Below are 21,887 nucleotides of genomic sequence, written 5' to 3'. Positions count from 1 at the left end.
AATCTGTTTCCAATTACATTGTGTATGAAGCATCTACTGTTTCCTGAACACCTTGGGAGCTGCTGGGGGATTCACAAGCTGTGCTGCCGGCTACCGCCAGACCTCCCAGAGGCCCCTTTGTCTGGAGGCTCCACATTAACACACAGCTAATAGCCCCCAAGGGTGGCTGGATAACTGACGGAGGGGGTTTGTGTTTCACAGGCCCTCTGGTCCCGTCTGGGTCACTGCTGCTGAGCCGACAGACCAAGGAGAGGGCAGGGTCTGGACCCCCAAAAACGCCACGGTTCGATTTATCGAGTCAGAACTGCTCACTGCTCACAAACCAACTGAAATATATTAATCACAGCTTCTCCCTTAACTAATAAAAGAGTGCAGCCTGATGCGAGCCAGCTCTCTGATAATGAGGTCTTTTAGATCCCGTTATTTGATACAAAGAACGCAGCTAATTCTCTCAGCCAGCAAGAAAATCCATAAGCATGAATAATCACTATCTGCTGCCTTTACCCTTGATCACATGAGAGGTGAGAAAATCCATTTGACAATGCTGAAAAGTTGTGAAGTGTGTTGACATGCTCTGTGCTGCGTTCAAAGAGATACTGGAAATCCATCAGTTATAGAGCCCAGGACTCTGACGTTAGACCAGACTCATGGTCTGAACATTCTTTCTTTCTCTCCTTTTGATCCTACAACTGCCTCTTCCTGTTTCCAACAAAGACACACCTTGTGACACTCACCTTTGAAGTTGTGTCTTATTTGCATGCCGCCACGTTAGCTTGGCTGCTGTCTCTACTGGATAGTAAAGACGTGTCTGTGCTTTTTATCAGTTTGCGCTTGTTTTTATCAGCTCCTGGAGGTAGAGCAGCTCAATCGATTCTGAGGCTTCGTATGAGAAAACTTTGATGATCACTGGTGTTACAACTACATAGACAATTCAGTTTATCAAATCCATCAGTCCTCATCTAAAATGACAGCTGTTGTGCTTATTATCCAAGCAGGAAAATTTTTTAGAAATATCACCAATGCACCCAAATCAGTGATTCCCAACCTGTGGGTATTGCAAGTGGGCCACCAAGTCATTTTCAAAACAGTACAGTTCTGGTGAAAGAGTGTGATTACAAAAAAATTAAAATATAAACAGTTTTTAACTGTTTTAAAACAGAATGATCTTGAAAAACACTTTAATTGTTATTGTTGTCTTGTGTTTTATTTCACAGTCCAAAGACATGCAGGTGAGGTTCATCTTAATTGGCTGTAGTGTGAATGTCAGCATGAATGGTTGTTTGTCTCCATATGTCAGCCCTGTGATAGGGCCCCCACCCTTGACTGACTGACTGACTGATTGATGAAGTTACTCCACTGGTTAGCTGGTTGAGTGTTGCACTTTTCCCATTGGACATTGCTCTTTCAACATGATTTGGTACAAACAGGTTCTATTATGTCATCAGGGGGTGTTTACAGTGGATCCTCAATAGAGATGGGAGTTACGACTCCTTGAAAGGAGCCAGATCTCATTGTTTGAGATGAACCACAACAACGTATCCTGCCTTATAAACAACATCCCTTACTGACTGACTGACTGACTGACTGAGTGATGAAGTTACACTATTTCCTGTATCCCTTCATATTAAAAGGCCTCTAGCATTTCAAACATGGTCCAGCCAGAACTAGTAAGTAGGTGTAGAAAGAGGAACATCATCAGATGTGAGTTGTGTTAAACTTCCATATTCTTCTGGAATATATATTCAGCTTCTCACTGCCTTTTGGTTGATTTGGTAATGTTTTTGTACAGAGGCTAAGATGAGCTAATCTACCCACATGTGGCTTGCTTATGCTAATGCTAGTTTGACTGCTCCTATTGGGTTGAAGTGATAGCATTCTGTACAGTTGTTTGCACTGCAACATAAAAGAGCAGTCAGTGAGTAATTTCTTTGTTCACAGCTGAGGTGATCTTGAGTTGGAAGAGGTTGGTGAGCACTAACGATCATTTTAGAACATAGAAAACACAGAGGTCATGGACATCTTACCCTTTCAACACAGTAATGACTACTGCTATGTGGATAAAAGGATGGCTGATCCCTTCAAGGAAAAATAACCTGGAATGAGATGCTGTTCAACTGAAGGACATTTATTTTGACATTATCGGCCCATGTGAGCCACAACAGCAAACAAAACACTTCATCCCAAAAGAGAAGATCTCCACTTTACCCACGAGAGCTTTAATAATATTTATAAGTAGTTTCATGCCAATAATTAAAATGGAATGAAACGCTTCAAAAAATATAATAGTCACTGCTGTACAACTGCAAGTGAGTACAAAAAGATCATCAAGTCATTGCACTGTATTACAATGTTGTAGAAAGAAAATGGCATTAATGGCGTGACAGAGAGAAATACCTTGTCAACCAGTCAATCTCTAGAGGCACATATTGGAGTTGAAGAGGACCAGTGGCCACATTCACATGCACATAACAGGCTGCTGGATTATTAAGAGTGAAGAGGTGGTTTACTTAAACATAAGGAAAGATATCCCCGTCATTACTCCTGGAGCAACAGCGACTGACTTCATAATCAGGTTGCTTCATCCAGATCAATTTTCTCTGACCTTGAATCAGGTGTTTAATCAGGTGATGTTTACACTGATTATATCAGTCTGATATGAGGAGGAAACCAGACTGACTGCTAAAACTGCTAATTAAACTGTGTGTATTGATGTGGACACAACACATACATGTAAACAGCATGTTACTGACACACAAACACCCACTGGAGTGCGGTGTGCACAACTCCCCCCCCCCCACTGAGGATAACAGACAAGACCAACGGTCAGAGGAGATGAATGAATGACCGAACGAATGAATGAATGAAGGGAATGCAGGAGACATAATATACAAAGAATTTCATGCCTTGTTTTAGAGAAGTGTGTTAACATTTACAGAATAAAACAGGAAGCTGAGACTGCAAAGATGAAAGGAACACATGACGTAAACATCTCTGCTGATTGGTTGATCCAAAGTAAACCTTGACAATTCACCAAGCCCTGATCTCATTAGCTCATGTTGCTACACCTGTCACTGATGGTGCACTTGATGGCTACATAAATAGCATTGTACTGTAATACTGAGGCTAAAGCTGCTGAGATGACGATCATGTGGAAACAGCTTTGTTCTTGTATTACAGTGAAGTCAGTCCTTGTGTTATTTGTATGATAAGATAAATGTCTTTCATTCTAACTAAATGCTGTTTGGCTGCTGAGTTTATGTACTTGTTTTCATGTTCTCACCAAATGTTACACGAGAAACTTGTCGTCAAACTTCTCCACATCAAATCTTCCACACATGATTTTGCAAAATGGATGTGCAACACAGCTTTTTTTAATTGTCACCTGTAGCCCTACCTGTAGTAGATAGTTTATGATGTGCCCTTTGGCCATCTATGTAATGCTCACTAACCAGTGACGGGATGCTTAGCTGGAGATGTGAATGTTTACAGATTACATTAGAGTAGACAGCGTCAGTTCTTTTGGCTCTTGTGTTTTGGGTTTGGGAAGGTGAGACCACCCTCTGAGCTCTTTATACAGCCCCACGCACACGGCTTCAACATGTGGACTAATCCAAAACATGCTGTACAGCAAGCATGTCTGGACCTGGTTATAGCTGCTAAGCTATGATTGGACAATCACTGTTTGGGGTGGTTTAGCAAATTCTCAACAACTGGCTGTGCCCTGGTACAGTCAAGTGTTGGCTGTTAGGCTGCAAAGATACGTTTAAACTTGATTTAAATGAAGTTATCACTCTTATTTCTCATATTTGTGTGCATTCTTGTGTAAACATCATTCACTAGATTAACTCTTGGAATAAAATTGTCTGACTCCTCTTGGTTCAGAGTAAACACAGTTACAGTGCTAGTCCTCGAGACTGGATTTGGCCCCCAGAGTGAAAAAGGCTGAGAACCAGGAGACAGGTTAGAAAGAGGGAAACAAAACCATACGAAAATTGTTCAACAAGCAAAATAATGGCAGGCTTCACCTCCCCTGGCCTCCACCCCAACTGTCTGTGACCCTCCACTGATGTAATGGTATAAAGCATAATACATAAACAAATTTTGTGACACGATGGGTGGTAAATCCCCAACATATATTCCAGCCAGAGAGAAGACCTCCGATTGATGCTGGCAGAGTAGACAGCAGCCAGGTTTCCTCAGCATTGTGGGTGCTGGCTGGTTTTTCCTGCTCCTCTGAACTAAACCAGCGATTTAATACGCAAGTGCTTTGGTGCAAATAATGAAGATCAGAATGCTACTGAGAACAGTCTATATTTATGAAATATAATGTCTTTTGTGTGTAGAAAACAAACAAAAAACGGAGCAGAAAAAAGCTTCTAAACCATCACGTGGTTGAAGTGAAGTTTCATCCAGTCGGTGAAGCAGAGGAATGTGCTGGCTGGTGACAGAGAGCACCACGTTCCCACAAGGCTTAAAGGTGTGAGATGTCGGTTGGCAGACAGCAGAGTTCCCGTCACGCTGCTGTCTGCCTCAGTCTCCCACATCGCTGTCCTGGTCTCCTATGAGCCATAGGAAGTGGAAACTGAGCGCCAGCAGGGCGGTGCCCAGCAGGTCACCCAGAGCCGTTAGGTAAGGGATGGAGAAACTGTCCGGGTCTTTGCCGCTCCGCCACATGGAATGGACCATCCAGTCTGCTATACATAACAACAGCAACACCTGCAAGAGAAAGAAAGCAGCATTAGACTGCAGCTTCCTAACATGGAGATCCTGCAGGAAGCCCACATGGTTACTCAGGTGGATTCACATCTGTCAGAAAGCAAAGACAAACAAGACATACAGTCAACACAGAGCAGGAATGAAAAGTCTATGGTAAACAACTAGTTTGACACCCTTCTTCGCTTTCTTGCTAAGAGTTTCCACTGGTTGTCACAGTCACATCAGCCCCTGTATGGAAAATTGTTGCCCTTCGGTTTCTGCATGAATTAAACAAATGACGTTCATATCACACATATTTTAAAAAAAAAAAAATATATATATATAAATTTGTGCATTTCACTAAATACATTCACACTATGTCTTGCAAAACGAACACTTTTTATTTATATTAAGGATGCTGTACATAAGAAACAAAAAGCCTGATGCTTTTTAATTACATTACTTTCACTGAGGTACTACCTCAAAATTAAAGACCCCTCCTTTGAAAATCAAGTGTTTAACCTTGTTAACATCCATATGATGTTTTTATATAATACCAGACATATGATGAGTGAAATAATCATCAACACCATGACTGAGTGTTTTCACCTTGAACTGCAGTGAACCAATGACAGTCTAATAAAAACAGATTCAGACAGCCAGGGTGTCATACGTCACAAACCTAAGGAACCAATCCTGTCAACTTGTGGGGACGGGGGGCGGGGCTAAATAAACCTGTAACCTTGTCAGTACAGAGAGAGAGAGTTAGCATTAGCACAACCACTAACAGCCACTGCCACAAGCTACAACATAAACAAATAAAAGATGCTAACTATGCTATGCTATACCGTTCTGATACGTCTGCTAGTCTGATGCTGGTCTCAACAGACTCCTCCTCTGAGTCTGGGTCTGACTGAGGCTCAAACATGTGGCTGAGTCTCTCTGATGTTTCCTCCTCTAACCATCTTGATGCTCTCTGCTCTTTCACCTGTCCACCTGGAGCCGGCAGGTGGTGGTCGGGGCTCAAGGCCTGATACAGATCTCTCAATCAGGAAGTAAGAGTAGAAGAGTAGATTTTTTTTCCCACTTTTTATGTGTGAATATCATTTTTACCATAATTTGAATCATAGCAAAAGGAAACTGTTAACTGAAAGGTTTGTACATTGAGGGCATCACTGCATACTGCTAACCAGGATGGTTGGCAAGACGCCAAGAGAGGAGATAAGCAGTTCAAAGGTCAGGAGAGGCAACTGAAAGAGCCTCCTGCTGGCTGAGGCTTACGAGGGAGGAGATGAGCTGGAAGCCAGGAGGAGAGGGGCAGTGAGCTTGTCTAGACTAGTTTGGAATTGCTTCCTAGAGACGTATGTAAATCTGGAGTTTACCAAAGTTATAAATACTTACAATACGTCAAACAACAGTTCAGGGTTCCTTCTGGTGATACCAACAACTTCACTGTTAGTGGCTCACAAATGAACCATCTCTGTAGTCACATGTTCCAGGTTCAATCTATCACTCTCTTATTAGTAACTTCAGTGGAGACGTGATGGTGTCAGGTGGTGATGGAGTGAGGTCGTAGTTAAGTAGATGCTTCTCAAAGCCATCCATTCTGTTGTTGTTGTTGGTGTTGTTGTTGTTGTTGTGTCCAGCTGATTTTTTCTTGTCAATGGTAAATGGTTGGTGTTTTGCTTAGTTTTCCTACTTTTTCTGACATTTTTGAATCTGGCCCCTGACAAATCCTTCATATTACAAAAAACTAAAACTAACACTGAAACTAATAAAAACTGAACTAAAATTTTCCAAAAAAATAAAAACTAACCAAACAAATCTGCTTTAAAAACTAATTAAAACCAAAAAGTCAAAACAAAATATTAAACTACTATAACCCTGCTAATTAGGAAACGTTAGCATGCCAACATGCTGAAGATGGGGAACATGGTAAGCATTAAATCTGCTTCATCTGCATGTCAGTATTGTCATTGCGAACATGTTGGCATGTTGACATCAGCATTTACACTGTGCCTCAGTGCAGCTTCACAGAACTGTTAGCATGGTAGACTGTTATGTTCTTCTAAATTACATGATAGTGATAATTAGGCTTGTTGTTAGGGTAATTTACCCAGTATGTTGAAGATCTGGGCCTGAACGTGTCATCTCCTGGTTGTAATTTTATTTATTTATTTATGTTCTCTATCTTTTGACTTGATTATTAAAGCTCCTGTCTACTCTTCTTTTCTTCTTCATGGCAGTAATAAAGACCATCATGGCAAACGAAAGGAGAACAAGAGGCAGACTTAAGTGTAATTCATAACCAAGGAACAGAGAGAAGAGCAAGACAGAGAAATTAAAAAAGTTTGTGTTATCAACAAGTGCTTCAAATGCCATGTAGAATGGCACAAACACTTAAAGTGTAGTGGAAACAGAGGAGTAATGCAGCAGACAAACCGACAGAGGAGTGAAGATAGTGGTATTCATAATTCAAACTTCCACACATGGAGGGAATGGTGCCGAGAGAAAAAGACCAGTCTATTAAAAGATAAGGATGAGTCTATAATTTAAGGGGAATGAGCTGTCCGGCAGTTGGCAGTGCAAACATTATAAAAACAAAAAAATATTGCAGTTAGTGAAAGATACTGACATATTAAGAATACAAGCAGGGATGATGGTATCAGGACAGAACAGGGAAAATTGATGATGACAATACATCCTTTTCTGTGTAGGAAAAAAACACAAATGTATGAGTTCTGATAACCTGTTGACAGCTCTGTCTTTGAAGTTGAGTAATCCTGTTAAACAACATGGCGTCCTGCTTTCCTCTCCAATAATGTTCATTCATGACAAGATGAAAGCGTCGCACAGGTGAACAACAACCTGTCAAAGCTGACTTTTCTGTGAGCGAAGGGTTGTAGCTTTGTCTTTTATTCATGATGACAGGGCGGCAGAGTTGGACATCCTCTCTGTTGTTGCAGTTGCTGCTTTTGTACCATCGTCCGCCTCAAAACTGTCAACTACAATCCATCATTTACGATACACGGGTTTCCATCGAGGATATTAGTTTGTTTTTTTTCCTTGGACAAACAGCACTAGACACAAAGGGAAAGACGGAGACTTGAGTGCAAAGTTTCAGACTGTTTTGTGGTTTAAGGAGGCAGATACATCCAATTTCCAAATTTTGCCAAAAGAAGCAATAAATGAAAGAGAAATTTGAAATTTAACAAAGTACCGATTCCATCATATTCTCTCTCTCTGGTACTGTATCTGGTTACTTAATCATAGCAGAGTGGCAAGAGAGAAGAAGCATCTAAAAGATGAAGCTGTTTGATCTTCTGGGATGCCGACGCTCACCTACATATGTCAATTTATCCAACGACACCTCACTTACACAGGAAGTAAATGGAAATATCCAGCTGACTGAATGTTACTCAGTTTGTTGTGGCTGCTGTAGCAGAAGTTGATTGTAATTCCTCCGACTCTCACGCCTGAGATAAAATCATGTTCCAAAATGTGCAATCATGAAATTTTCTTTCATGTAGCAACTTGAAAAAGAACAAGAATGTGTGGGTCTGGCAGTGGGCAAACACACCACGCCAGCCTGGAAAAATTAAGACTTAACTCTAAAAAACCTGTTACCTCCTGCAGTTGAGGTAAATAAAGGCCCCACCCACTTTTTGAGGAAATAGGATAGTTGAATACTGATATGGATCTGCTCTAAACACCCCCTGATAACATAATAGAAACTGTTCATGCCAAGTCCTTGTTTTTTCCACTGTAGGGAAATGAAAATGTCTTTACTCACTTCTCCATTTCAGCAACTTTGAACTTTGGTTGGTGAAGAAAAGAATCTAATAGGTCCTTCGTGTTTAATCTTATGTTTGGCAGGTTAAAAAGGGTGTAGTCAGAATCACTCTCCTGCAGGATCTTTTTCACTTCACTGAATTCTTCAATATTGTGCTGAAGTTTGGCGCTGTAATGAGTAGAAAGAGACCTTATCCAGAGGGATGTTGTCTTTCTCCCGTGCGAGCCAGAGGAACTTTTCCAAAGTGGTGAACCCTCTCTTCCATGATACAGGTTAGAAAGTCGTCACAGCCCGGGAACCCCAATGCATCCGGTCTTTGTCTTCTCTGATACATTGATGATCCTCATGCTGGACCTCCTGCTACAGTTTTTTCTTCTAGATACAGCTCAAGTATAATAAAAGCCATCAGGAAGCGACTGACCACAATTTGTCAAAACAGACGATCTGTATATTTTTGTGAATGAGAGATTTCCGTTGTTCATTTGTAATAATGTTGCAAATATAAAAACATTGTTTCACTTTGTCATTATGAGTTATTGAGTGTTTTTATCCATTCAAAATTAAATCTACAGCACTATATAGTGTGCAGAAAGTAAAGGACTCTGGATACCTTCTGAGGCCACTGCATATAAGACGTTTTTGCCAGTTTGGCATGTTCATGTGTTTTCTCCAATACAATCCGAGTTTTAAGATGTTTTCTCACAAAATTCCCTCCTCTGTTTGCTCAGATTTTCTTCTCTGAGCCCCCCTCTGTCTTTGTGTCTTGATTAATCATGCAAGTATACACAACCCCTCAAACGTGTGCTCAAGGAAGCCTACAATTCCTGCCTGAAAGAACACACGCGGTCCTGCTTAATGTCACTCTACTGCTGCTTCAGAACACCGCAAGTACTTATCATCTGAACATAATTGGATTTAGCCGCGCTCTTCGAAATAACTGCTCACTGAAATGCTTGATTTCCAGACCGTTACAAGCTGTTTCACTTCATTGATCTGATATTGTAGAATAACTCATTCTAGTGTATGACCTGAATAAAATTGTACTCAGAAATGACGACAAAGTACATAGACACCAGAGATTTATTATGACTTTTCCTTTGTATTTGAGTATGTTCAACGGATGCATTTAAGAGTGAAAAAATGTGGTACCAAAGAAAAAGGAACCTTTTGTCATCATCTGGCTTCTTTCAAGAACCACTTACACAAACTTATAAATATTTGTTCTATGAAGTTAAGATTCCTAGAAAAGACCAAAATACAATGAATTGGTCCAACTAACAAGTGTTGCCTTGTGTGTGTGCCGTGTTGCCTCCAGAGGCTGATACATCTTATTCCTCTGAGCCATAGAGGTCCATTGTTGGCTAAACTATTGAAAACACTAGTAACACACCATAGTGTAGAAAGCGGTCCACTGACTAACAGAAGTACTTCTTGTAAGGCAGGGGCCACTGAACATGCTTAGGAACATGATTCTGTCATGGTCTCAGCCTGGAGGCTCCAGGGTTTTGGGTTTTTGGACTTTCTAGGTGATGAGATTTGTTGTTTGTTTCGTCAGTGGCTTCGTCCCATGTATGGATTTTGTTTTTTTTGTTAATAAATTCCTTGACACTGGTTCCTCCTCCGCATTTGGGTCCACCCCTTACCCCTACTTACCTCAAACCCGTGACAGAATGAAACCACCAGCAGAGGACTCAGCGGAGGTAATAACTCTTTTTGAGTTTTTTTGTAGAGAGGCGGCTAAGCACGCCGAGCAGGCCAGCCGCGCAGCTCCGCCTGTCTCGCCTGCCTCGCCTGCTTCGCCGATGGCCCGTAAATCCATGGGGATTAGGAGTTACAGGATCGGGTCAGCAGGCTTGGACTATGGTTGGAGAACCTACGAGGGAACCTGGCTGGCCCGAGGGGGACCTCGCTCCCTGCAGGGTAGGAAGCCCTGGCGGTGTAGGAGAGACACTGCTGGTGGTCCAGCCCCTGCTGAACCCACTCCTACACAACATTCCCAGTCAGTGGTCCGGCCAACTCCAGCTCCTCGTTTCCTGTCGGCGATCCGGCCGAATCTTGTCCCTCGTGTCCTGTCGGCGGCCCAGCTGACTCTTGACTCTGGTTCCCAGTCAGTGGTCCGGCCAACTCCTGCTCCTCGTTCCCTATCGGCGGTCCAGCCGAATCCTGTCCCTCCTGTCCTGTAGGCGGTCCAGCTGACTCCTGACTCTGGTTCCTAGTCCGGCGGCGTCGACGACTGTTCCTGCCCCTCCTGTGGTGTCGGCGGCCACTGCTCCGTGTTCCCCGGAGGCGTCGACGACGACTGTTCCTGTCCCTCCTGTGGTGTCAACGGCCGCTGCTCCGTGTTCTCCAGCGGCGTCGACAACTGTTCCTGTCCCACCGCTGGTTTAAACGGCCGCTGCTCCGTGTTCTCCAGCAGCGTCGACGACTACTCCTGTCTTTCCTGTGGTGTCAACAGCCGCTGCTCCGTGTTCTCCAGCGGCATCGACGACTACTCCTGTCTTTCCTGTGGTGTCAACGGCCGCTGCTCCGTGTTCTCCAGCGGCGTCAACGACTGTTCCCGTCCCTCCTGTGGTGTTGGCAGCCGCTGCTCCGTGTTCCCCGGCGGCGTCGACGACAGCTACTGGTGTGACGTCACCACCTCTCCTGGTTCCTGATGTGACGTCACCGCCTCTCCTGGTTCCTGATGTGACGTCACCACCTCTCCTGGCTCCAGCCGTGACGTCACCTCCACTCGTGGTTCCTGCCAGGGTGCCACCCCCATTGATTCTTGCCCTGACTCAGCCTACGTGACTCTTGGTGTTGTTGACTCCCGCCGGGGCGCCGCCTCCGGTGGCCTCTGCCTCCATGCAGCCTCCGGTGTTTCCCTGACTCTGTGCCGCCTACGATGGTCCCTGACTCTGTGCCGTCCCCGGTGGTCCCTGACTCTGTGCCGCCCCCGGTGGCCCCTGACTCTGTGCCGCCCCCGGTGGTCCCTGACTCTGTGCCGCCCCCGGTGGCCCCTGACTCTGTACCGCCTTCGGTGGTCCCTGACTCTGTGCCGCGTCCAGTGGTCCCTGACTCTGTGCCGCCTCCAGTGGTCTGGCCGATCCCTGTTCCTCGTGTCCTGACAGCGGTCCAGCTGACTCCTGCCCCTGGTACCCAGTCGGCTCCTGGTCACCCTCCAGAGGGGCGACGCCATCCTCTGGCTCGACCTCCGGAGAGACCACGACTTCGTCGCCGTCGTCCTGCTCGCCCTCCAGAGGGGCTCTGCCTGCAATGCTGGCCTTCACCTCGACCTCCAGAGAGGCCCGGTCCTTGCTGTCGGCCTCCAGAACGGCTCCGTCCGTTTGCCCGACCTCCGTGTCGTCCCATTGAACTGCCCAGCCTATCCATAAGAGTTGCCCCCAGTCCATCCTCGTGGCCTCCGGAGCGCCCTTCCGTTTTTACGGTCCGACCACCTCCTCTGCCCCCGGTCAATCCTCGTGGCCGGCCCCCGGAGGTCCCTTTTGTCCCTTGTGTCCCTCCTCCGGACCCCCTCCTCCCACCCTGGGGACGTCTGGAAGGGGGGGTACTGTCATGGTCTCAGCCTGGAGGCTCCAGGGTTTTGGGTTTTTGGACTTTCTTGGTGATGAGATTTGTTGTTTGTTTCGTCAGTGGCTTCGTCCCATGTATGGATTTTGTTTTTTTTGTTAATAAATTCCTTGACACTGGTTCTTCCTCCGCATTCGGGTCCACCCCTTACCCCTACTTTCCTTAAACGCATGACAGATTCATATTGTCAACAATCCTCTTCAGCTTTTATAGTTTGCATTACAAAATTAAGAGTTCTGTACCTGATTGTGGGAATACCTGCACCACATAATCACACACTTCTTCCCTTCAGATCCTGTCAAAAACTGTGAGTTCGCTTTGCCCAAGCTGAAAAGAGTCTCCAACACTCTGGGTCTCAGCTGTGCAGAGATCCAGGCCGTGTGAAACACATCAAAGTTCATCCTGGTCCCACACATCTTGCAGCTCCAGCATCGGCTCCCAATCATTGCAGCATCTACATTCTACCTTGGTTGGCATTGCATAGCCCAGACTGCAGCTGCACCACTAGTCTCCCTTAGTTCTGTTCAGGTGCTCAGCGAGTCTGTGTTGTATTTCCTGCTCTGAATACTCCAGCTACAGAATGAAGGAATCCATCACATCCGACAATTGTCTCATTTTGTTCATCAGACATGCATTCATACTCGTCCTGGACATTCTACATCTCTCAGAAAACCTTAGTCCAAAGCCAGCAGCTTATGATATGTAGCACAACAGGCTAGCAAAGTAGTGTAAACAGAAATGTGTGTCTGAGCATGCTCAGTGGCCTCTGCCTTAAAGGAACTACTCTCCAGAGACAGTGAAATCCATCACTGTTAGATAAACTACCAGTTCAATTCAAGTCAAGTCAAGTTGTCAGAGAGTCAAGTCTCATGGCAGTCTAGTCCAGGTCAAGAAAACTGTACAATAGAGTAAGAGGCATTTATTCTGCACATCAAACACAGCACACAGGACCAATACTGAGGTGCTACAAAGGAGTGATAGGTTGCTGAAATCTGCCTTGTCTGTAGCCATTCAGACTCCTCTTTGGTGACTCGGACTTGAGGTTTAGTGACTCGACAACAACACTGGCAACAACAGAAATTAATCACTGAATTCATTCACTGTTCATACTGTAATACCTGTGGACTTGACCTCTCAGTGGAAGCACAAGTGCAAGAAAACTGTGACTGTGCTGCCCAGAGACAGAAGGTTTATATGATTGTAATGGAGAAATTAGTGTCTTTGTGTCTGACCTCTGAGCATAGCCGAGCAATGTGACATACAGATCCAGCAACTTTCTCACAGCTTAAATTTTCCAGATCTCTGATCTGTCAAAGTAACATTTATGAGCTTTCACTCAAATAATGAGGTTTGGGCCTCAGAGAAAGAGGAGTTCACCTGTTCTTAAAGAGCCTTTATTGGCTTGTATCTGATCAAGTCCTGACCCATGGAACATAACATTACATTACCGTAGTCTTTCATATTCATCACTGTTAAACTTTATGTATCAGAGTTTCTTGACTCACAAACTGTCAAATCTTCTTGTGCCAAGTTGTTTTTTGACACCTCAGTGTCTTATTGCATTATGTTGCCTTGATTTATTTTGCTCTGCATCATTCTTAGTCTAAATATGCAGTGTGGGCTTGCATTGTTACATCATGTTGTGTTGTTGCAGAGTTAGATTTTCATGTTTGTGCTATATGTCCTTGGTCATTTATTCACTATAGGTTTGTGTGAAACGATCAACCACATGAGCAAACTTTAACTACCTTCTCTGCTCACTGCCTCTGCTGCGAGGCTTGCACAGATATCACAATGAGTACAGCTATTCTGCAGAAATGTTTCAATTTCTCCCCTAATTTTTTATGGCTTTCACTTTAAATAGAACATTATCAAACTGCACCATGTGCAGTTTCCGCTTATCGCTGCTATTAAAGAAACAGACTGTTACAGTACTTTCACTTTTATTTTTTTTTTTTTTTGCCAAAATGTGTCTCACTCCATGTCGAGCACAGAGAGAGAATATGAAATGTTATCGTAAGGTCTGTATATGTACACTGAATCTGACATAGATATGAGTGTGTGTTGGATATTTGAAATGCAGGTTATACTGAGGGTTACAGCAGGTCACAGGATGGAATGCATCTGGATAAAGCACTGCAGTTTCAGATATGCAGTGATACACTGGGGTCTTTAGAGGGCAGTGACTGAGGCTATTGACAGATATAATTAATGCTGCTGTCTATCTCATTCAAGTGTCTAAACTGAGCCACTAGATTTTTCTCTTACCCAGAGCTGAAACATCTATAGAGAAGAAAAAGATATTCAAGTAAATGTTCCTTATAAATGACCATGGACGCAGATCATCCGCCACCCCCACTTAACACTGATACACAGTTTTCATGAAGGACTTGCCTTTCAAGAGTCTAGTCCCTTCTGCCACAGCAGCCTTAGAGGCTCATCACACAAGGTTTTAAAATGTATAATGGTAAAGAAAGAAAACAGAACAGGAGAGAGTAAATAGAGAGATGCTCCAGGAGTTACTGTGACTAACTGACGCTAAGTTGTTAGGTGGTTAGCCTCTACAGCGACAACAGTTCACCAACAAGCCCTGTGAGTACAGTCCCTGCATCACCAATGCTCCTAGGGGAAATGTGAGATGAGATTCATTTTACTGCACCCCTTTCTAATGTGAACCTCTGATGTAATTCAAGTGTTTTAAACTCGTTAACGTCCATATGGTGTTTTATATACACTGCTCAAAAAAATGAAGGGAACACTTAATCATCATAGTATAACACCAAGTCAGTTAAACTTCAGGGATATCAATCTGTCCAATCAATTTCACCTGATTTGGTGCAAATGAAAGTGACAACAGGTGCAATGGAGAGGCAAAAGCAAGACAACCCCAAAAAAGTAATGGTTTTGCATGTGGTGGCCAGACAATTGCTCTCTCCTTCTCCTTCCTGACTGATTCTTCTCTAGTTAGCATGAGGCCGTACCTGCAGCCCAATGAGGTTGCACAGGTAGTCCAGCTCCTCCAGGATGGCCCATCCAAATGTGAGGTTGCAAGAAGGTTTGCTGTGTCTCCCAGCACAGTCTCCAGAGCATAGAGGAGATACCAGGAGACCGGCCATTACAGCCATTACACAAGGAGAGCTGGACAGGGCTGTAGAAGGGCATCAACCCGGCGGCAGGACTGGTACCTGCTCAGACCCTACAACATGACCTCTAGCAGGCTACTGGTGTGCATGTTTCTGACCAAACTGTCAGAAACAGACTCCATGAGGGTGGCATGAGGGCCCCACGTCCTCTAGTGGGACCTGTGCTCACAGCCCAGCACCGCACAGCTCAATTGGCATTCGCCAGAGAACACCAGAACTGGCAGGTGCGCCATTGGCGCCCCGTTCACCCGTCTCACAGACGAGAGCAGGTTCACACTGAGCACATGTTACAGACGTGAAAGAGTCTGGAGATGCCGTGGTGAACGTTATGCTGCCTGTAACATCATACATCATGACCGGTTTGGAGTTGGGTCAGTTATGGTCTGGGGAGGGATATCCTTGGTGGGTCACACAGACCTCCATGTCATAGCCAACGGTACCCTGACTGCTGTTATGTACCCGGTACAGGACAATGCCCGGCCTTATGTTGCCAGAGTGTGTAGGCAGTTCCTGGATGATGAAAGCATTGATGCCATTGACTGGCCCTCATGTTCCCCTGACCTAAAACCAATTGAGCACCTATGGGACATTATGTATCGGTGCATCCGACACCGCCAGGTACCGCCCATGGACTGTCCAGGAGCTCACTGACGCCCTGATCCATGTCTGGGAGGAGATCTTCCAGGACACCATCAGCTGACTCATCAGGAGCATGCCCACACGTTGTCAGGAGTGCATACAGGCACGCGGAGGCCATACACACTACTGAGTCACATTATGAGATGCCGTAACGAAATTCATGCAAGTTGGAATAGCCTGTGATTTGAATTTTTACTTTTGATTTTTGGTGCGATTGTGAATCCAGCCCTCAGTGGGTTGATGATTTTGGTTTCCATTGACCGTTGTTACGTCACTTTGTTTTCAACAAATTATACAGTGTACATCAGTAAAGATTTTTAACTTGAATAATTCGTTCATCAAGATCCGATGTGTGATTTAAGTGTTCCCTTAATTTTTTTGAGCAGTCTATAATACAAGACATACGATGAGAGAAATAATCATCAACACCATGACTGAGTGTTTTCACCTTGAACTTTAGTGAACCAATGACAGTCTCAAAAAAACAGATTCAGACAGCCAAGGTTTCATACATCACAAACCTAAGGAACCAATCCTGTCAACTTGTGGGGGCAGGGGGCGGGGCTAAATAAACCTGAAACCTTGTTAGTAAAGAGAGCCAGATTTAGCATTAGCATAACTGCTAACACTGTGTCAGCCACTGCTAGTTACAAGCTACCAAATGCAAATAAAAGATGCTTATTACACTAACTGTTCTGAAAGATGCTAACTATGCTAATTGCTCTGAGTCTGGGTCTGACTGAGGCTCAAACATGTGGCTGAGCCTCTCTGATGTTTCCTCCTCTAACCATCTTAATACTCTCTGCTCTTTCACCTGTCAACCTGGAGCAAGCAGGTGCTGGGCGGGACTCAAGGCCTGATCCAGCTTTCTCAATCAGGAAGTAAGAGTAGATGAATTTCACACCCAGTTTTTATGTGTGAAAACCATGTCACTGACACTCAACCCCCGCACAGTTAAAATTGTTGCTCCACTGTCCCTCTGCCTTTCCCCTTGACAGTCTGTCCCAACATATTTTAGTTTTCAGAACAGTAAGTCGAGACTGAAAACATTGAAAGTGACTTCAGTCCCCAGAGTCTCCACCTTCACTGAGAGTGGTTCAAAGATGGAACTGTCAGCTTCACTTCACCAGACACAGCACAGGCAAAGACCAGTGACACAATATTAATGAGTATCAAAGTTGGAAATTTGTCCCATACATTGTATCACTTAGTTGTAGTAGTGCTATGCTATTTCTTCTACTCCTCTGCTATTAGCTGATCCCTGTATCTATATGTCTGGGGGGTGAATGTGACATTGTCACAGAGTTCTCAAAGATTCTCCTGGAGGCAAATAACTCACAAACTACACAGAATGGAACCAAAGCCAGCTGATAGTGTAATACAGTGACTGTTCATTACTTACTACTGTCACTGTGCATTAAATTAAAAGCAAGATAAACAGTAGGGCATGAATGTGCATGACAGGGTTAGGCGATAAAAACTGCTTAGTGTGGACGTAGTCTGAGGCTCACTGTTTGCACTTGTGTCGTCCATATCGCCAGCTTTGCTTTGAATGAAGGTGGACTAATATTAGTTGGATGTCCCATCCAGGGGTATGACTGAACATGAGGTAGTATTTTTTAAGGGAACAGATCATGGACACACATCTAGGGGAAAATATAGTCAGAGACAGAGTTTCTCCACCTCTCTGCCCCTGTAGGAGACGAGCAGCAGGTCTGATTCAGTTCACTCCAATGGAAGAAGTGAATGTGATCACAGATCACTGATTCTTTCACCTCAAAGTGACTGAAATACATACTCGATCAATTTTTCACAAGCCACAGAATTTCAGATTGTTCTGACATTAAAATTGTATTTTTCAGAAAACTTCGAGACCTGTCTCTGTCTCAGCAACAAACTCTCATGAGATCTCACCACACAGATCTCTCTGTCGTTTCTGATCTAGTTTACTGCTGACATCGCTTTCCAACCATATAAACAGAAGTTTAGAGGGACTTATATGTGAATTCATAAATTAAAACTGAAATAAAACTTGTATTTGTTTGTGTAATAATACTATTATTGTTATTATTATTGAAGTGTTTTTGGAGGGAAAACAGAAAGTATTAGACTGATATGATCTTGTACTGGGTTTATCAGATATAAGCCAGCAGATAAAACCGGGCAGCAAAATCAGCTTTACATTCAAACTGTATCTAGAGTTGTATTGGATTGTTTTTATGTTTTGACATGAACAAGCAGTTATAACCACACCCACTTAGGAGACAGGAAGAGCAGACCATTTCTTATCATTGGCGCTGCTTCTAATGCATCATCTTAGTTAAAGAAGATCTTTGGTATAGTAACCGACATGAGCAGGATGAAGTCAGTGAGAGGTTCTAAATGTCAGTTTGGATACTTTCTGTGAATTTCCCAGCTCTAATATATGACTCTACAACATGTCCATCTGTTCGTATGTGCAGGATTTAAAAACAAGCGTACCTGCTGGGAAGCATTTATCCATCTCACAGTATTAAAAATGAGCCTCAGATTGAAGATGGCATCAGGAAAATCTACATTTACTATTGAACTTACATATTATGTGCAGCATTCAGCCTAATAATTAGGGTCTGCTATTCTGTCTGTACAAATACACTGATGACAAAGCACATGAAATTCTATGAGTCATTTCAGCAGCATGCTTCAATAAACAAGTGCTCTGTAATAATTTTGCTGCTATGAAGCTGTGCAGAAAGAAACAATCATTTAGAGCAGAATTCTGCCAATTTTACAAAGACTGATCAACACAGACAATAAAGAAGTTCATTCATTACTCCGACATGCAGCGGCTCGTCTGCCTTTTGGCCTTACCCAGCGTGTAAACCCTGTAGGATAATTGGAAATCAGAGGGAAAATTGATGTTTAATGCACTTGATGAAATTGATCCCTCTTCAGTAGTTGTAAATATTAGGATGTGAAAGAAGCTGAAACCAAAATCTTTCACCTAGCGCAATCTCTTGAGAATATCTCTGCCATGTGATGCTCACCCTTAAATCAGCTCTGCTGGCTGCAGACCAGATTGACTTGGAAAGTCTCCAGCTCCTCTGTGGCTGGGATTACATCCTAACGTTCCATGTCTACATTAAAGATTTAGGGAAGCCTTGAAAAGCCTTTGAGCAAAGCAAGCGTCCGACGCACAAAAACATACCAACTAAATTCTTAAAATTCCTGACTTGAAGACAGATCAGGATTCACCTGAGAAAGTAAAAGCAGTAATTCATAATTCAACTCGTTCCTTTGTAATTATCTCGACTGCTGCCAAAACAAAAACGTACAGAAGTCAGATTCCTTCAGATTCTTCGCCCCAAACCACAACACTGTAGATACACACACCTGCATCTCCTGTGAAGTGTTGAGAAGGATACACATCCAGTGATTCATCTGTTATATAAACTTCTTCATATTCCCACTGACAAGAAAATAATAATTCTGAGTAAGTATAACAGAAATCAACAGCACATGAAGTTAGGTGAAGCTTGTGCAGGTGCAATAATGAGCCTCTTGCTAAAGTTCACAGTGCAGTCACAGATTATGACTCTCTGCGACCTAAGTGCACTCATATGTAGGAATATGGTTAAGTAAATAGTAGTAAGTTCAACAGTTCACAAAATGTCACAGCAAGATAAAGCAGGGGGAATATTGAAAATAAAGCATACATTTAAACTGACAGTGTTTTTTTCAAAGTGGTTAAAACATGTTTTTCTGCTGACGCTGTCCACAGCAGCTGATCACTCAGCTTCTGTACAGGTGCTCCTGCTGCTTCTCTACATCAAATCTACTCCAGGTAATATAAGAACCTCACACAATGCCATGACAAATAACCAAAACTATCCCTTTAAAGTCAACATGTGCTCACCTGCAGCATAGCAGCAGCCAGGTACACAGACATGAAGATGGGTGTCAGTGTGGTGTGGCCACTCTTCATCAGGTGGATGGTGTAGAGGAAGATTATGTGACCAGGAATCACCAAAAGGAGGAGCACCTGAGCAGACCTGTGATTGGCTCCTGAGAAAATACAACATGGAGTGAGGAAATAATGTTAATGGTGAATGTGAGGAAACCATGTCTGTCTTTCTAAAACACAAACAAACTTCCTGGTAGGACGGAGACAGAGACATGCAGCAGCTCACCGGGTAAAAAGTTGAAAACCTGCTGTTTACAACTAACAGTTTGAAGCTTAACAAACCTGCAGACACAGTCAAAGTCACTGAGATCACATGTTTGATGTGAACATTGACTTTATGAAATGCTAATCGTGTGCTTATGCACTCACCTGTACCACAGAATGTGCGGCAGGGGTAGTAGCAGCCTTTGGCCTCGTCAGGAACCTCCCCAGGAGCACAGTGGAAATGCAGGTGAGTGGAGATCCTGCTGGACTGGATAGCCACCAGGTTCCCTCCGATACCTGGACGACATAGAGATGTGAAAGATTATTTTGTCAATTAATTTGTAAGTGATTTGGTTTATAAAACATCAGAAAACAGTGGAAAATGTTGAAAAGTGTTTTCCACAGCTTTCTACATTCAGGAACTTTGTCTGTAACCGTACTGGAAAATTAGCTCCACCAACTAATTATCTCAACATCTCACACATTAATTCATTTTCTTTTGCAGATTTTCTGGGAATTCATTAAACACTCAATTTTGTATGGAAACCTGGTTAAAATGGCTGCTGTGAAAAATGTCTGTTTAATTTTTTTTTCCACCATCAGAACAAACTAAGTGGTGCTGCAGAGCTGCAGCCCCTGACCGGAAGGGTGGCAAGGGTTGCTTGACAGCTCCACTGTAGATATTGCAGTGTAGGTTTTGAGTTTCAGCTCAGCATCAGATTCTACCCACTGAAATCACAACACATTCACTACTAGTCAAAAGTTTTAGAAAATTTTACAGTTTTAATTGAAAGTCCAGTGATTAATGGTACAAAGGTCACTGGTAAACAGCTCATGGTAAAAAAAAATAAAAAAAAATGTTGAGTTCACCAAAGACCAAAACTCTTCAGGCCTTTTTCAGGGATGAAGAAGTTGGTGAACTTTCATCTTCAAATAAAAGTTAATGTAAACAGGTTGATGACTGCCACACACTCTGTCTGTACAAAGACAGTGATGGAACAAACTGTGCTGCTAACAATAGAAGAACAGAACCAGGCAGAGGCTTCACATGATGAAGACCATCAGTCTCCAGACCTGAACCCCCATGGAGCTGGTTTGGGATGAACTGGTAAGAAGGTGAAAGCGAAGCAACAAGCGCAGTACATAAGTGAAAACTCAACTTTCTGAACAATGATTGATTCCCATTGTCCAAACCTCCTCCTGAACATTGAGCAGGTCTGATCAACAGATACTGGAAGCCATACCACTCCAGGGGTCTGGAGCCAATCCCAGATGTCACTGGGTGAGGGCGGAGTACATCCTGGACAGGTCGCCAGTCCACCACAGGGCATATGTCAGACAATCAACCATTCACACCTATGGGCACTTTAGAGTCGCCAATTAACCTGCATACGTTTGGAATGTGGGAGGAGGCCTATCCCAGGCCTTGGGTTCGGACCCAGAACCTTTTTGCTGTGAGGTGACAGTGCCATCCACTGCAACACTGTACCGCCCCAAAGAAAGTTCAACAGTCATTAAATCCAAGGTTCACTGACTGTTTCCAACAGAGCTCTGAATATCTAATGACTGTGTTCAATAAAGACGCAAAAGATAATAATTGTTTGTGTGATATTATCTTAGTGACTTGTGATTAATCACTGCAGAAAGCAGGTCATTCCACAGAGTTCACATACTTTTTCTTGCCACTGTTTGCACTGTGCACCAAAATACTGAACAGATTCCTTAAAGTGGAATTCAAAGTCAGGACTTTACCATGCTGTTGGAGCACTACTTGTGCTGGTCGTTGCATCGCCATGAAAATAAAGCCCAGAGAGCAATGATCAACGTGTGTGTGTGTGTGTGTGTGTGTGTGTGTGTGTGTGTGTGTGTGTTACTCAACAAGCTGTTTTTTTCAACTTTC

The 21,887-nt window shown here is 43.6% G+C and overlaps 1 protein-coding gene across 2 annotated transcripts in view; it reads right to left on the bottom strand.

The window, feature by feature from the left end:
* Window positions 1-2,109: 2,109 nt before the first annotated feature.
* slc41a2b (solute carrier family 41 member 2b) overlaps window positions 2,110-21,887 on the bottom strand; it is a 44,579-nt gene continuing 24,801 nt past the window's right edge. For both annotated transcript variants that reach the window (XM_023418743.2, XM_023418744.2), the window contains exons 9-11: window positions 20,153-20,284; window positions 19,736-19,884; window positions 2,110-4,716 (exon numbers count right to left, since the gene is read on the bottom strand). In XM_023418743.2, coding sequence (XP_023274511.1) covers window positions 4,531-4,716; window positions 19,736-19,884; window positions 20,153-20,284 — 467 coding nt within the window. In that variant the 3' untranslated portion in view covers window positions 2,110-4,530. The remainder of the gene's footprint in view (window positions 4,717-19,735; window positions 19,885-20,152; window positions 20,285-21,887) is intronic.

This window comes from Seriola lalandi, unplaced genomic scaffold, assembly GCF_002814215.2.
Source record: "Seriola lalandi dorsalis isolate HSWRI2012SDOR001 ecotype SW California unplaced genomic scaffold, Sedor1 jcf7180002054584, whole genome shotgun sequence".
NCBI classification, from domain to species: Eukaryota; Metazoa; Chordata; class Actinopteri; order Carangiformes; family Carangidae; genus Seriola; species Seriola lalandi.
Note: the sequence above shows the minus strand (reverse complement) of the source record. Positions and strands in the feature narration are given on the sequence as shown.